Genomic DNA, 16,312 nt, shown 5'->3' on the forward strand with positions numbered 1-16,312 from the left:
TGATTCTTCGCCAGGTCTTTTTACTGCAGCTGTCTTCAGTTATTGTTGGTTCCTTATATAAAGATTTGTTCTTTTGCTTCACGGCCTCCTGTAAAATGATCCTGTGTGTGCAAAAAACATCTTATTTAACTGCAATAAATCAAATGATAGTCTAACCGCAGTAATGCTTTTTTTTTTATTTGTAATTAGTAAAAACAAAATGCATACCTTTTTTTCCCCCTCTGGTGATTATTCTTAAACGATGCAGCCATACAAAGACATTTTGAGCTGCAAGAATCTATATTAAAGGCTTAAAACAAAGGATGGAGTTTCCAAAGAGTAAAATCCACACAGCACCACATATTTTCAATTTGTGCAAACATAGTCTTTATTTCAATACCTAAAAGCAAAAGTTGTTTTTTAAAAAAATCAATGACACACAGAAGTCTTTTTAAAGGACTTAACATTATACTAGTGCAGGTAATGAAGCTTCTGTATTGGTTTTCATAGCTGTGTTACATAAGTTAATGAGTATGTACATGATGACGTTCATGGCAGAGCCTCACCGTGGCTAAAATGAGATGTTGAAAGAGATTCCTTGTTTGTGGTTTCAGTTTTTAAAACGATCATAATGTGTAAAATCAGTGTTTACGGAAAGGTTGCGTCTAATATTTCTTTCTGACACAGACAAACTTGGCCTTTGACCGAATGAAACGCTAAAACCGCAAAGAGAGCTTATGCCTGGGGACGAAACCAAACAAACATCAAATGAAAAGCGCTCAGTTTGGACAAATCCACATTTTCAAGCACTAATTCCGCTGACAGCACTCTGGAGGAGCCTGACACAGATCCAAACCCAGGCTTGGACCTCACCCCAGTCTGATCAGAGCAGATGTTTGCTTTTAATTCCTCCTCCTCCTTCTTCTCCGTACAGTCATTATGTTCCCGTACGTCTTTCTCTGGACCGGCGAGCCTGGAGCTGCCTGACGGGCATTTTGATGGGCTGCTTGTTGAATTTCTCCATTATTTCTTTGATTCGCGACAAGTTGGTGCGGCCGACTCTGAAGTCGCACCGGGTGGCGCCCATCTCGTAGCCCACCTCGCACTTCTTGCTCGTGAGGCTGTAGCCCTCGGCCCTGGCCGTCACTATGTACTCTCCGGGGTTCAGCAAGCGCCAGTAATCACCATCAGCAGCTGAAACGAAATGCATTGGCCATTATGTTGCATCTCCGATTCTTACAATAAAGCGCCATGCACATCGATCTGGCGTAACATTATGACCACCTTCCTAATAATCCGTATTATCCCTTGTTGCCTCCAAAACAGTTGTGACTCATCAGAGAATGGACATGGGCCTTCTGAGGGTGTCCTGTGGTGTCTGGCAACCGAATGTTGTTAGTGGGGGGCCTTTTGAGAGGGGGGCCTCTGTGGATCATCCCGCAGATACTTGATCAGTTTGGGATCTAGTGAATTTGGAGGCCAGGTCAACACCTTGTGCTGTTCTTCATGTTTTTTGAGTTGTTTCTAAACCGTTGTTGTGACTGCATCCTGTTGGGGATGGCTGCTGCCATCAAGGAGTGTCATTGCTATGGGGGTGGGGGTGCCTTGTCTGGTCTAGGTGGGTGCTACATGTTTAAGTAGCATCCACATGAATGAATGCCAGGTCTAAAAGTTTCCCAGCAGAACATTTGTCACAAGACGGTCAATGTTATTTACTTTACCCGTCAGCGGTCATAATGTTATGCCTGATCGGTGTAAGCGCACATTATTTTTGCAACAGCAGCGATTTGCTGAACCTGTCCTAGAACTCTGAGTTTAAACAGCCTACTAAGCAGCGGCAAAAAAAAACAGCAAACATCATAAAAGCCTTGATACGGAGGCTGAGAGTTCTCCGTGCTCTACTTTCAAGAACCGAGGTGTTCTTTATCCCTGTGTGGATTTTTTTTATTTTTCTCAAAAATAGCTCCTGCTTTGTCATGTTGGATTTTCTTGGTCTCACTGTGCTGAACGCTGCCTTTGTGTGACCCGGGCACGCCGGAGTGCTTGTGGTATATTTTCAGCCTTTGACTCACTCGCGTTGCTTCCTTCCCGTCAACCGAACACCCACCTGACACGTCTGAGCAGCCGCTGAGGCAAATGAAATGTGATGGCAGGTCTGTCTCCGCAGTCGATCCACACAGACATGCATGCACGTCCGCGCTCGTATTACTCATATTTAGAGGCAAAGGGGAATCTAATTGTTTGTTGAAATGCTTACGTGCAAAGATTCTGATGAATAAATTAGCTTTCAGATATCAATAGCTCAGCAGAAGCAGTGACTACAGCGGATTCATCTCCCAGAGAAAAGCTTCACAAACGTCTGAATCTGGAGGCTTATACCGTTCCAAACTTAATCCAAAGCAGCTGAAAAGGTACAACTTTCAAAATAAATACCCTAAAATCTTTTCTGACTGCAACTGAGAACAGCAGGGTTCCTGAGAGGAAGCAGTGACTTACGCTTCGTTCCAGGAATAATAATGGCTAACGTCCTCCTGGACATTTGATTTCACGCTCTAAGTACAAAACTACTGCGGCTTTGAAGGCCGCATTTTTTAGGCATCAGCGGAGATTGCCTCGAGGACTCACAATCGATAGTCATATTCAGAGCAGGAGGCCTCTGCAGCGCCGGCTCTGACTGCGAATTGAGTCAGACTCCGACCCGCGGCTCCGCTCGAACACAACACCTGCTTTTGTTTATCCCCCCTTACGCTGAAATACCAGCTTACCGCGGCTGCGAATCACTCCCGAGGAATGAGCCGAAGAGCAGAGACAGTCGAATCAGTGGACACTGAGGTTGCTTATTCTGCATTGATTGCAAAATCTCTGCTTACTCACATAAAAGATGAAGGGAAAGATATGCTGCAAAACAAGGCTATGATATCCGAGCGGTGGACGTTTCATGCAGGTTAGTGACTCAAATTAACCAGCAACAGCCGAAATGACACTTGGGGAAGAGGTGAAACGCGGCAGTTTACCTGTGCGAATATCGTGGTTGATGCCCTCCACGGAAATGATGGCATTAGCTATCCCTCGACCTTGCAGGTCCCTGACTACACCCTTGATCCCACGATGCACCTGCATTAAAAAAAAAAAAAAAAGCATAACACATGAGTGAATCCTGACCCAGACTTCTCTCATCATGGCTGCATCTATGGCGTAAATTGAGACAATACATACTGCATGATGATGTATGATCTTTAGTTAGGGATGCTATAGTTCTGCAGCAGTATTCTTATAAAAGCTTAGCATGGATCCATTGAAGACTAGTTTCTTTGGCACAGCAGAGACAATTTTTCACTAAATTTAAAGATCCTGCGGCACCTGGTCATGATTAACAGTATCTCTGTGTTTTGGGCATTTCCTGTTTTATTTTGTGAGTTACATACTCAGTCATTTCAGATGTCTTCACTTCCCCTGTGTGGTTGCTGTCCTTGATTGCTAAACCCCATTGTGTTTCACCTGTGCCTCAATGTTCCCCTTATATATTTAGTCTCTGTGCTTCCTTGCCACTTTGCCAGTTTGTCTGTTCCTTGTGGTTTTTTGGACTTTGTGTTTACCTGCTTTTTAAGTAAATACTTTCTGTCCACCAACTGCGTCAACCAGTTCCTCGCTACAGAGGCTTTTAGGCTTTTGCAATCCAAGTATGTTATAATTCAATGGAGGGTGCATACATGAAAGAAACCCTCATCCAATAATCATTTTCTTGTGTTTTCTTGTATTATTTTTAGCTTTTGTTTTATGTTTTTTGGAGGGACAAGCACATTTTTATTTATTATTTTTTTCAAAATAATGAAATAAAGGACCAAAAATTCCTCATGTAACCAAATCAGCCAGAACAGGCCGGTGCGATCAGAACAAAATGTAACCACCAACTTAATTTTAAGCAGCAGACGCTTTAATCCAGCTGTTTCTTTCTAAGTGAAATAATAAAATAAAACTCTGTAAGGTTTGCACCACGCGGGACAAATGTCACCAGACGTGATGAGAAATTAACAAAGGTGGAACTGATGCTCTGTTGAGAACCTGTCTTTATTTATTTGGTGTTTTACTTTATCTCTTGTGCTGCTGCAACACTGCAGGTGTCCCCCATGGTGAGATAAATAAAGGATTATCTTGTTTTATCTCATATTAATTAATTCAATGTTGTCAACAAAGCTGTGAAAACACATTCTTCTGTCTGTATATTGGACACAACACAGGAGTGGGCAGTTGCACATGTCAAAACTGTTTTATTCTGATTTGGGGGGAATGTAGTGTTAAATTAATTCTGCGTTGGATATTGCTACGACCCAGCTCGAGGCCGAGACACATGACGGGGTTATTTCATTAAAAGGCGACAGGTGAGACGTGGTGAGCTTCTGCACCTGATAAAGTGGATCATCTTAGGCCTCTTCAACAAGGCTCTTTAGTCAATGTTCTCAGGTTTGGCTGGTTTAGGTGATTAAACACAAGCCAAAGACACTTGCACAGCCACCACAAGGCCAGTGGAGGTGCAGAGGGGTGTAACAATATGTTATCAGCTCATGGTATTGATAGATAAGCACTTTAGCAGAAATGACAAGAACAAAGAAACAGTCAATCCGTCTTCCTAAAGTAGCTGTTTGTAGGGTTTTGTTGTGTGTGAGTTGCCACTAGGGGTTGTATCGACTAGTCGACTTTACTGCTGTACTGTGATGCTTTAAGCAGGAAGTCTCGTCGACTAGTCGCCGATCACATGATAATAACAACGCGGACGCCTCCGAGAAGACAGGTGAGGAGTCCTGTGGGTCGTTGCAGCAAACTAGCAGCAGTTCATCAAGTGTGTGGAAATACTTCAACTGAAGATGAAGAGTATTCTACCGTGACATGCAAAATATGTAAGTCAGTCCTGAAATTCAACAAATATACTACTGCAATGCACACTCATCTGAAAAAGCATCAGCTAACGCTAAAGCAGAGGGACGGTCCAAATCCTCTTGATGACAGTCAATTAACTACTTCACCTCAAGGAGGCTGCACAACAACAATTTGATGGTGAATTTCATTGTCTAAAGTTATTAGACCTTTAGCACCTATACACGGAAAAGTATTAGCCTTTTTTTTTATCCCGGCTACTTTATATTATCTTGTAACACGCTGTGAAGTTCTATTAAACTCTATTGACGGTGCCGATTTATATAGACAATAGGCTGCAGGGCAAAATATTGACAAGCTTGTGTGTTTATGTTCAGTTCTGTTGTGCTCTATTAGCTGTTGCTGATTTTATTGTCGGGCGAGAGCTGCATATTAGAAAGTGTCATACAGATGGTGTTTATGGTGTTGACGTGGGCTACGGTCGACAGTAGTTTGTGTTCAAACTTCAATAAACTTGCAGAAAAGCCTCCGTAGCTTCTTTTGCGTGAAACAAGCAATAGATTTCATTGTTGCAAAGCATAACTTACTAGCCGACGTTGACTCGACTTTGAAAAATCGGAAGTTGTTCAACCCCTCGTTGCCACTTTGCCCCGGTAGCTACTGTACCTGCTCCATGAAGACGAGGAGAGACTCGCGATTGTTCTCCCACTCCTCAGGCAGTTCGCTCTCATGAGGGAATTTGTCACAACCCACATACATCGACAGCTCAAAGCAGTTGGTGTGCAAATAGCTGAAATCATTCATACCTGCAAAGAGAAGGGAGACACACCAGTTGGTCAATTTAGTCCGCTTACAGAGCAGATAATTAACAGTGAAGTGGGTTTGAAGCAACTCTAACTCTTCCGCCTCTTTGTTTGTTTGCCTTCCTACACGAGGCTTCAGGCTAAGACCTAGAAGCTTTGAAGCAGCCAAGAAGGATTCAATGCTGAATATGCAGATGTGCTCATATGTGCTAAACAAAGCCGCAGCTCAGAGGCTCAGAGCTGAGCAGAGGAATCCTGCCTAATGCCGTGTTAGGATCAGCGAGAAAAAGATGTGGACACTAACTGCCGGGCGCTGTGTGCCAGGAAGCTCCGTTGATGGTGCCGTCCTCCTTGGCGAAGTCCTGCGTGTGGCAGGCCCGTCGGTTGGCATCAGTCATCAGGCGGTGGGTGGAGGCGTAGGAGAAGGCCAGCCAGCGGAAGACGTGGTCATCCGGGGTGGGGGTCTGCTCCCTGGTCACCCCTTGGGAGCGGGTTCTGTCGTACGGGAAGGTCACCACCAGCTCCCCGCCCTGGAGGTTGCCACCCAGCACAAAGGGCATCTTCTCCATCCATGCTACCAGAGCTCGTGTCTCCAAGGCAACCTAAAGAGCGGTGGATAATATTATTCATGCTATCATCTCAGAACCGTGACAGCTAAATGAACTCCTTGGGATTAAAACAATTTCCTCTAATTATAAAAAAAAGGAATAATTTTTATTAAATCTACACTGATGCACCAATGTCACAGTTTATTCTAATTTATCTATTTGAGCAAACCAGCCTCCTTCCAGTGGGTTTTATTTGCATGCTACATTTAAGAAAATTGATCAAATTGCCTCTGCTGTTCGGGCCCGTGTAATTAAACCAGCCCTCTTATCTCAAAGCACTAGTTGGACCAGTCAAGTCAGGCAGCAGGCGAGGATAGTTTTCACAGCTTCCCGAGCACAGATGGGGATCCCAGCTCTGCCGCTGCAGCAGCTATTCCGGAGGCTCCGAGTGTGACTCACTCGCGGCTCTCGCTAACGTCAAAACACTCGTGAGGGTGAGCTTTTAATAGGTCGCTGGGTATATTTTCGCTCACAGCCTCTTCGTCTCACACACACACACACAGCGAACGCATCCGCTTCTCCCAAAATAGACCGGCGCTGATATGCCCTCGTGACTGCTTTACCCTTTGCAAAAAGGCTGCTGGTCTGCTTTGTGAAAATAGTTTGTTACATGGGGGAGGAGGAGGCGCGGGGCAAGAACACGGTGTCATGATCCGTTTCCCTAAGGTGAAGTCACTGAAACTAAACGGCAATCACGTTATTAATAGTGCAGCACGTGGAAGATAAACTGTCATATTGTAAACAATGAAAGCTGTAAATCGGACTTTGATTAAACTATTAGTTACAGTCAAGCGCTTACACCGATCAGCCACAACATTAAAACCACCAACAGGAGAAAAAAAAACATGAAGAGCACATCTGACCTTGCCTCCAAATTCACTAGATCCCAAACTGATCAAGTACCACTGAGGCCCCTTCCCTCAACCCATAGGACCCAAAGGCCCCCCACTAACAACATTCTCTTGCCAGACACCACAGGACACCCTCAGAAGGCCCATGCCCATTCTTTGATGAGTCACAACTGTTTTGGAGGCACAAGGGACAATATTACTCACTGTGGCGTTTTTGGACTGGTACCAGTCCGGGATAGGCACATGGTGGTTGAGCATTTTGCGAGGAACCCACTTCTTTTCCTCGGCTTGCCACAGAATGGAGTTGAGATCGGGGAAGTTGTGGTGGATATCTATCCCGTCGTTGCTCCATCGACCCAGGGACCAGCCGCTGAGTTCTGAGCCCTGCGCGAAAAGGTACAAAACACAGAGAGGGTTTTTGTGATCACAGATGGTGGCTTGTGAACAGTTCAGTAGGGCAGTGTAGAGTTGACTACAACCGTTTAAAGAGCCTCGGCTGAGGTATCGAGGACAGATGCAGGAGGTACTAGGTCTGCAGGGGTTGCATAAGAACGTCCTACGATACTGCTGACTTTCTGCTGAGTACAAAGCCATGAAGTCTACACTCTAGAGCATGGAACACGGTGGAATAGGGTCAAACTGGCAACCAAAGAGTTACTTCTTCAAGTAACTTCGGATTACCACTGGGAACAGAAATATCCAGCAGACACAGATCAACACTATCATTTCATTCGGGCCACAAAGATCCAGTGTGTGTCTCCCAATTTCCTCATAACCTTCTGAAAAATTCCCCACCAGAAGAAGCTACTTCTACAGACACATTCAAGAAACCTAAAGGAAGTCCACTTGCTTTGTTAGCCTTAGATCTCTGGGTGATTAGGATTAAAGGGTATGTGCAGAAAGGACCAAAACAAAAAGCCAAAAGAGGCTGAAAGTTGCCATTCTCTGAAAAGACGTGGAGCTATTAGCTGACACTTTGACATTACCTAAAGAACATAGCTTAAAATGCTTTAATCACTGCAGTAGTCATGATAAAGTGTAATTGTTAAAGGGTTCACTGGGTTGAATAGGCTCATCTCCTTTAACTGTGCATGTACATGCACTTTAAAGTACAAGCTGACATGGATATTAGTTGTTAGGCATATCATTAGCTTTTGTGAAACAGAGAGGTACAGTATATGTATAGTGCACTCACACCTGCGGTAACCAAATTTGGCTTTACAGAGCTCTCTGTCCTGTCTTTACTGTATCTTGTGTTTCTTTAACATTTGGGCCGCCGCCGATTGAAGTAACAACATGCGTCGCTGAGGTATTTTCCAGCAGAAAACGGGCCGGCCCATGTGCATTCAACAGGTCATTTTAATATACTCCACCAGGCCATTCAAACTAATTTACCCGGCGAGCATGTACACCACATGCACGTCCATCAGGAGGAGACCTGCCAAGCAGACACAGGGCTTGTTTTCATCAGGGGCCAGCTCGTGATGCGAGGTCACTAATGGCTGTCTTGCAGACCTACCGCTTCAAAGGCTTTCTCGTACCCATCAGGGTTGACAGATGGCAATAGATGGATCCTGGTCTCGTCCACCAGGTGACGTATCCGCTGGTTGCCTGATAGATACTCCAGACACATGAACTGCATCAGCAGGAGCAGCAGCTCTCGTCCCAGCACCTCGTTACCATGGGAACCCGCCATGTAACGAAACTCCGGTTCACCTGGTCAGCCGGTTCATGTAAAGGGATGGGGGGGGGGGGGGGGGGGCGATTAATTGTGCTATCACTGTAGCTACACCCACACAGAGGGGAAAAAAACACACATGATGTCTCTGGTGTTGTTGATGTTGTCGTAGATTAAATTAAACCACTCACCAACTTCATGCTCTCCTGGGTTGTCAGAGATCTCTATGGCGTAGAGTTTGAGGCCACTGTGGCTCTTGCCTATATTATAGATGCGAGTGATGTTGGGGCACATTTCATTAACCACCTTCATGAGCTGTGGAAAGTAAATAATGACGCGCCGGCTCTTAATAAATGGCATAAATTCAGTTCAAAGCATGCACATTACAATCTGCTGCAGCTCTTGCATCGGATGCAAAAGTAGAAAATTAAAAAAAAGGAAATTTATTCAAATATTAGGAATTGTAAGCTTGAGAGATTTACAGAATGTGCAAGAACAAAGTGCGCATTTGCAAATTGCCAACTCTCTTGTTTTTGCATAAAACTGTAAAATAACATCTTAAAGGGGAATTAGCATTTTTTACAACCTGGACCTTATTTCTGGCATAAAATACGATCGTTTACTCACCCATATAACTTTGGTGTCATTTGGAGTCGTTTGGACGATATTGAGATCTGCGTATATCCATATAGTGGGAGTGACTGGGGCACCGAAACACAGCCTCTAAATAACGCATTCACTGCCGTGAAACTCATTAATTTCACCAATATTTTGTTATGATATGCTAGTGCTATTCTCCGTTGAGTCCGGAGTTACCTGTTATCATCGTCCAGGGTCTGTAGATTGATCTACTAACCTCTGACCTGGATGATGTCATCTCTGAGTGCCGCTTGCACCTGCGACTGTGGGCTTGCTTGTTTTTTGCAACATGGCTGAATATTTTTCCGATTCTGAGGTTGTGGACAACGACTTTGTTTATGATGGACGTCCTTACCGTTTTGAGCTAAAATATATGGATGAGAATCTCGTTGAAAGGAGGATGTGGAAGCAGAGAGAGGAACAGCTGGCCAAAGAACAACAAACCACGGCACATCAGCGTATAGGTAACAGTTAACTCCGGACTGAACGGGGAATAGCACTAGTGTATCATAACAAAATATTGGTGAAATGAACGAGTTTCCCAGCAGATAATACGTTATTTAGAGGCTGCGTTTCGGTGCCCCAGTCACTCCCATTATATGGATATACGCGGATTTAAAATATCGTCTGAACAACTCCAAATGACATCAAAGTTATATGGGTGAGTAAACGATCGTATTTTATGCCAGAAATAAGGTCCAGGTTGTAAAAAACGGTAATTCCCCTTTAAGGTGTTGTCATCAACGTTTGATTTTTTTTTCATCTTCCTTATTGTATTGCATCCCTGTAGGCTTAAAATAGTCCAGAATATATTATGTTATAGATCCACATCAATGTCACCGATGCTGCGCCACAAACCTTACTTATTAACACCCTAGTCAAAGACATGAGGGTTATTATCACGACAGGCTCGTAGAGGAGCTGATTAAAATAGTAACAATTATCATTTACTGGCGACACAGGGAAGACGTTACAAGCAGGGAAAAGACCAACCAGCTGTTGAGTAAAGCGAGTGCAGAAGAAATATCAGAACTCGGTTGTGTTTACTCGCTCTTCCAGCTGCCGCAGAAGTCATTAACCAGTCGGGAGCGATGGATGGGCTTTTAATTAAGTCTGCGGTGGATCTTGACTCTTTATTTTTTTTTCCCCAAGCAAATCATTAAACAAATGTCTGGTTTTGTTGATAAAATAAAGGATTACAAGTCGGCACAGAAATCCCCGAGCTCAGTTTAATAAAGCTCAGCGTTCCCGTGATGAATGTACTTGGACTGTGTTCTATTTATCAAGATCGGTGCGGGACGCTCTGTTTTAGAGGTTTATGGTTTAGAGCTATTCTTTCTTATAGAAACATAATAAATAAAGCCTCTTGGACAAGCTGTTCCACAGTAATATTAGTTTTATATCTTCCCTCTTAAAGAATTTGGAAATCTTTACTGCTTTTCTTCTTAAACTGTTTGCACCAGTATTCCCCAGGCTTCTACAATACATTCACTTGATCTAAAAAGGGACGGCCCTTTTTGTCCTTCTCTCATGGGACATGTACTTCATTTTAAGAAACCTCAATGGACTATTTTCACTTTAGAGTTCTGGTATTTAAACCGCTGCAGATGAAGCAAAGATACGGTACCCTGGTACCTGGACGGAGGAGCAAAAATGTCAAGGGGGGAAAAAAAAAGGAGTTTTAAAAATAGGCCGGGGGTTTCTTTGTGGAGGCCTATCGAGGCTAGACACCCCGTGGGACTTGCATTATCCTCAAAGGTAAATGATATTCCTGCTGTAGCGTTTCAGGCTGTTTTACCACGAGCCATACATTTGGGGCATTAAGTGGAGGACGCCTCATTGTAGGAGTGCCAGACAGCAGTTCGGGACACCTGTAGTCGACTGTTTGGCACAGAGAGCTGTTACATTACAGCAGATCTGCAGCACTTGTGTGGACACAGCCGCACTGACAAATACAGCTGTCCCGCTTCTCAGCACAAACCGGCTTCTGCTCGTGACAACTATATGAATAAGTAATGGCACGGCCCAGGCGACGCCTCATGCATTTTCATGCGCCCGGCGGTGCTCGGTTCATCTGTTGCACACTTTGTTCTTGCAAAAGGACAACACGACTCGCTGGCGGTTGCACCAAATGTTTCAGCGGCGGATGAGAAAGAAAGTCTCTACCACTCACCTGCCTCATTTCTTTGTAGCTGTGGTGTTTGAAGTCCAAGTCGTCTGTCGTTATGACTTCATTGCGTCTGTGGTAATAGTTGTTCGGATCTGGAACCAGATGATGTAAAGTTACTGATATTCGGAGATTTAAAAAAAAAAAAAAAAAGGCATTATCAGACACGCCAGGTGTTTCCTGATGATAAATTCTGACCACCTGCTTTATTTCCTCCGGTTCAGATTCAGTTCAGCTGAAATCACAAATATTTTCCTTGTATGGCATCTAGCCATGCAGAAAGTTTGGGAGTTATGTGCCAAGGCCTTAGAGATACCTCCTTATCTTGCTCAACAGAAACAAAGCAACATTTTATTTAGTAACCGTGCTCCTAGCCACCTGTCTTTGGAGTCCCAGACTGTGCGAGACTATTTTGTCATTTTTTTCCCACACACAGATCTGTTTGAATTATTCATGTGTCCATACAAACCCGTCACCTGGCATAGGACAGCCAAGGATCTCCACTCTCATGCAGATGCTGCCGCTGTTAAACCAGGAGCGCGGGTTGACCCGGATATATCTGGCGACCACGGGGGCCGGGAAGACGTTCCGGACCGGGACCTCTTTTTCCCTGTTGCCTCTGAAGATCTACTGAGGCAAACACATTCGTCCGGATGGTGAATAAACAGTCGGGATAAGTGACATATCCTCAAACAGTAACCTTAAAGACCTTCTGAACAGATAAACAGATCCACAACAGAAGCATAATATAAAAAAAGGGCACTTATATACAGTTTTAAACTCAATCCTTCTTTATAATTGTGACCACATTTGTGTCCTGAATAAGAATTTACTAAACGCTTCAAATTCAGTTGCAAGGAAACAAGTTAGCTGACCTAATTTGTGTTATATTCATTCATTCGTTCATTTTCTTGTCCTCTGGAGGGTCGCTGGAGCTGTACCCTAGAGGCAGGGTACACCCTGGACAGGCTGCCAGTCTATCACAAGGCTAACACAACCAGACAACCACTCACACTCACACCTACGGCCAATTTAGACTCACCAATTAACCTAACGAGCATGTCTTTGGATGGTGGGAGGAAGAGAACCCAGGCAGACACAGGGAGAAAGGCCCGAGTCAGCCGGTGGATTCAAACCCAGAACCATACTTCTTACTTTGCCTTACTTTGACTCAATCCTCCACCTAAGGCATCCTTGTCTTCGTCCATTTTCTGCTTTAAAATTATCCTAACTGTCCCAAAGTCATTTTTCCAAAGTACACTACCTCAAATACCTCGAACTCCCCCCCCTGCATTTCTTCATCTTCTGCCAATAAAGGATGGTAGAGGGAGACCTCCAGAAGATATGGGACTGATCTGCTTCATTTAAGAGTAGCCTCAACCGATATTGTGCGTGGACCTTTCATTCAACGGCTGCTAGATGAACCTAGCCTCGAATGCTTTTTAACTGATTTCTCTTCGGATGATAAGAAGCATCCAAAAAAAATAGCACGTATAAAGGTCAAAGCATAAAGCAGATGCTCAAGAAGCTTTTGATAAATATGGATTTAATAATGAGATATAAGAAGAATTTCCATGGTTTCGTCTCTTAATCCGAGCACACATCCACGCACCTGTATAATGTTATTAAACTTTGATACCGCTGGGAGTTTATTGTAAATTTTAATATCCCCGGTTGGAGTTCATTCCCCGCACCTTTTGGCATTTTGAAAGACCAACGGAGCAGTTTGGCATTTGGCACAAAAGGTGCACGAGTGGGCGAGAGGGAAGCTTGTAGCCGAGGCTAAATTGCTGTCTGGGTATTATCTCCCACGTCGATGACGTCTCCGGGCCAGGAGAGTGTACGGTTACGCCAAAATTTCATTAGCGGGGGACATGAGAGAGCGACGGGGATATGGTTATCCTCAAAAATATCAGCTTAATCAGGTTTTATATGTTCATAAAAGATATTAATAATTATCCCTTTTTCAAACCAAACATGTCAAGTGATGAGTTTGCTGCCATGCTGTTAGATTTGGTTACTCTCTATTCAAGTCCACAAGTTTAAAAAAAAAAAAAAAAAAAGACAATGAGGTTCCCATCTGCTTGAGGATCATCAGTATTTACTATTGCCTCTCAGCTCATTAAGTTTGGAAATAAGCAGACATCTAAATCTCCCTTTGTAATTGCTCTCAAGCGAGAATTCATTTCTGGTTCCAGTCAACCGGGGACGCACAAAACAAGGCTCCTGATGTAGCTGGTTAAAAGAGAAAATAAAGAGAATAACGCCTGAGCTCAAAAGCTTTACGGTGCGATAATAATTGCCTTCCTCGTAGATATGTGCCAGCAGATCCTGGTTCTGTTCTAAATGTCACGACTGTTACTCACCATGTCTTCGGAGCCGTTCTTCAGCGTTACCCAGGTGTGACTGTCGTTGCTAAACATGACCTTGTATGAAGTCACCCAATCACTCCTGCATGAGGGGGGGAAAGAGGGATGTCACATCAGGCTGGATTCAAGGAAAATAGAGCAGAGCAGCGAGGTGACTGTAAACCCAGGCACGTTCAAATTGTTTGAGGGTAAAATCCCATTTATAAACAGTACAGCTGGAGGGGAGGTCAAAGAATTTAATATTAGAAGTGTCACTCTGGGGTTTTTATTGCTTAAAGTTGTGAAATGTGAGCTAGAGTAAGGCTGCTACTGCTTCTAGTACTGCAGCTTCGTATTAATTTTAATCATTAGACACTTTGCCAAGTGTTAAATCGTGCTTCTACAGGAACTGAGCTAATTTTGCCCTCAGAGAGTTCCTGATTGAGGACCAAGTACTTTTCAGTTGCTTTCCAGGAACTTTGGGGGGGAACTTTGTGCCTCGGATCGCTGACCATTTCTAATAGTTTTTATCTTGGAAGCCAACCCAACTTCCTCCGCTCACAAAGGTTTTGTGACGGAAAGGTTTGTCTGGGGTCAAACAAATAGGAACTGATTACGCTCTTGACAATCATTGGGTCATTTAAGGCAGGATTCATGAGGTGATGGACGTAAGAATAACGTTGACGCAGTCATGAGTTGAATTTGTTCACAACAAAATGGATCTGATTGGTTGTTGGACTGTCCAATTGCGTTCAGAGGTAGATTTCTTAAACATGCTCCATAAGGAAGTCCAAACGGTGTGTTATGCAACTCGTATTATGACAATCAAGCTAATCTTTCTATCTCTGGGTCCAACTCTGCAATAGCTCGAGAACTTCTGTTACTTAGATAAACCTAGCTGTTTGGTTGCTTTGCTAATACTGCTTCTATATTTCCCGGAAGCGACTATCTCATTTGCACGGCTTGACTATTCTCCATGCTAACTGTTGTTGCAGTGTTGTGCTAACTTCCGCTTGTCTCTTTATAAAATTGTCACATAGACTTCCTCATTACTGCCACTTACTGGACTGGAGCAGCTTGTTGTATAGCTGAGGAGAAAACTGACCTGTAAAAACACTTTTTTTCTTATCAACACAGGGTGAAACGCAGTCAACCTAAAACCTGAAGGAAACTTTTGCCTCTTTAAAAATGTTTCTCAGACTAAAAGTTCCTGGTACTTTGCATAGAACTGCTTGGTATACTGTATGTGCATGGTAAACATGAAACTAGCCAACAGCCTGTTAGTACTAACATGAGAAGAAATAGCTCTTGATATAAATCAAATCCAGATTAAAAAATAAAAATAAACCTAGCATCACCTTTACAGCTCACTAATTAATACATTACATCTAATTACATTTATTTTATTACAGTATTTTTATGGGAGCTCGGTGTTGTAACTCAGGCTGGTTGCCTGGCAACCTCTCTGCGGTGATCAGTCTTATTAAACTCTTGGCAAGTTAGCAACAACTCACACTAAATCAGAAAATTTACTTTGTTCCGGTTCGGTAATTAAGGTTTGTAGAGATGATGAATTTCATTATAAACAGGTTTAAGCTACAATGGGTGGCGTTTGCCTCCTTCTTTACATATACTAGATTTAAATTGCATGTGTTTAGCCAAAATACTGAGAGTTTTTTGCATTTGCATGATTGTAATATAAAAAGTTCTGCCCTTATTTGAAGTTGCACGACCATACAAGGATCAATTTGCAACCAGACGACCCGGGTACACTGCCCAGGGGCCACAGCATGGTGGTTACTGGGGATCTATTTGCAAGAACATCAACTTAAGAGTGTCTGAAAGTATTAGCTAATTTTGTGACTTTTTATATAGCCTCTGTGTTCTGAAAATTATGCTCAGTTTTTAATCTGTACTAGTTTTCCAGGCATCTGTTGGTCTCCATTTATCTCCTCAACAGTCATACAGCAGCCAAGGCCGTAACCACGCACTGCTGGGGACACTATGTCCTCTGTATAACCATTTTTTTTATTTTATTTGTTCGTGTGGGAACTTTCAGTGCCTAAATAGTCGTCTGAATAAACCAAATAGCCACTTTGGCTTGAACTAAAATATACTAAAAATCAATATGGCTATAGTAATATAGCTTTTAGGAGAAATAAAATACATACAAGGAAATTTCCCACACGTGGGATTAAATAAACGTCTTATGTCTCTTATGTCTGTCTCTTATGCAAACACAAATGTAAAGAAGGGAGGTTTATGAGCCAATGCTTGTTCCTTTGGATGAACAAAGAGAGGTGAAGCATCAATCAAAGCAATGCTTTGTATGCGTGCCTATAAAAAGAATTCACAGATGACTTAATG

At 43.3% G+C, this 16,312-nt stretch overlaps 1 protein-coding gene across 1 annotated transcript in view; it reads right to left on the minus strand.

The window, feature by feature from the left end:
- Positions 1-280: 280 nt before the first annotated feature.
- The window catches only part of cpxm2 (carboxypeptidase X (M14 family), member 2), a 29,195-nt gene continuing 13,163 nt past the window's right edge, over positions 281-16,312 (minus strand). Inside the window, exons 5-14 of the mRNA XM_084567535.1 lie at positions 13,964-14,048; positions 12,074-12,224; positions 11,604-11,692; positions 8,983-9,106; positions 8,633-8,829; positions 7,318-7,497; positions 5,959-6,256; positions 5,518-5,657; positions 2,994-3,093; positions 281-1,173 (exon numbers count right to left, since the gene is read on the minus strand). Of these exons, the coding sequence (XP_084423661.1) occupies positions 917-1,173; positions 2,994-3,093; positions 5,518-5,657; positions 5,959-6,256; positions 7,318-7,497; positions 8,633-8,829; positions 8,983-9,106; positions 11,604-11,692; positions 12,074-12,224; positions 13,964-14,048 (1,621 nt within the window). The 3' untranslated portion in view covers positions 281-916. The remainder of the gene's footprint in view (positions 1,174-2,993; positions 3,094-5,517; positions 5,658-5,958; positions 6,257-7,317; positions 7,498-8,632; positions 8,830-8,982; positions 9,107-11,603; positions 11,693-12,073; positions 12,225-13,963; positions 14,049-16,312) is intronic.

This window comes from Chelon labrosus, assembly GCF_963514085.1.
Source record: "Chelon labrosus genome assembly, chromosome: 19".
In the NCBI taxonomy this organism is placed as follows: Eukaryota; Metazoa; Chordata; class Actinopteri; order Mugiliformes; family Mugilidae; genus Chelon; species Chelon labrosus.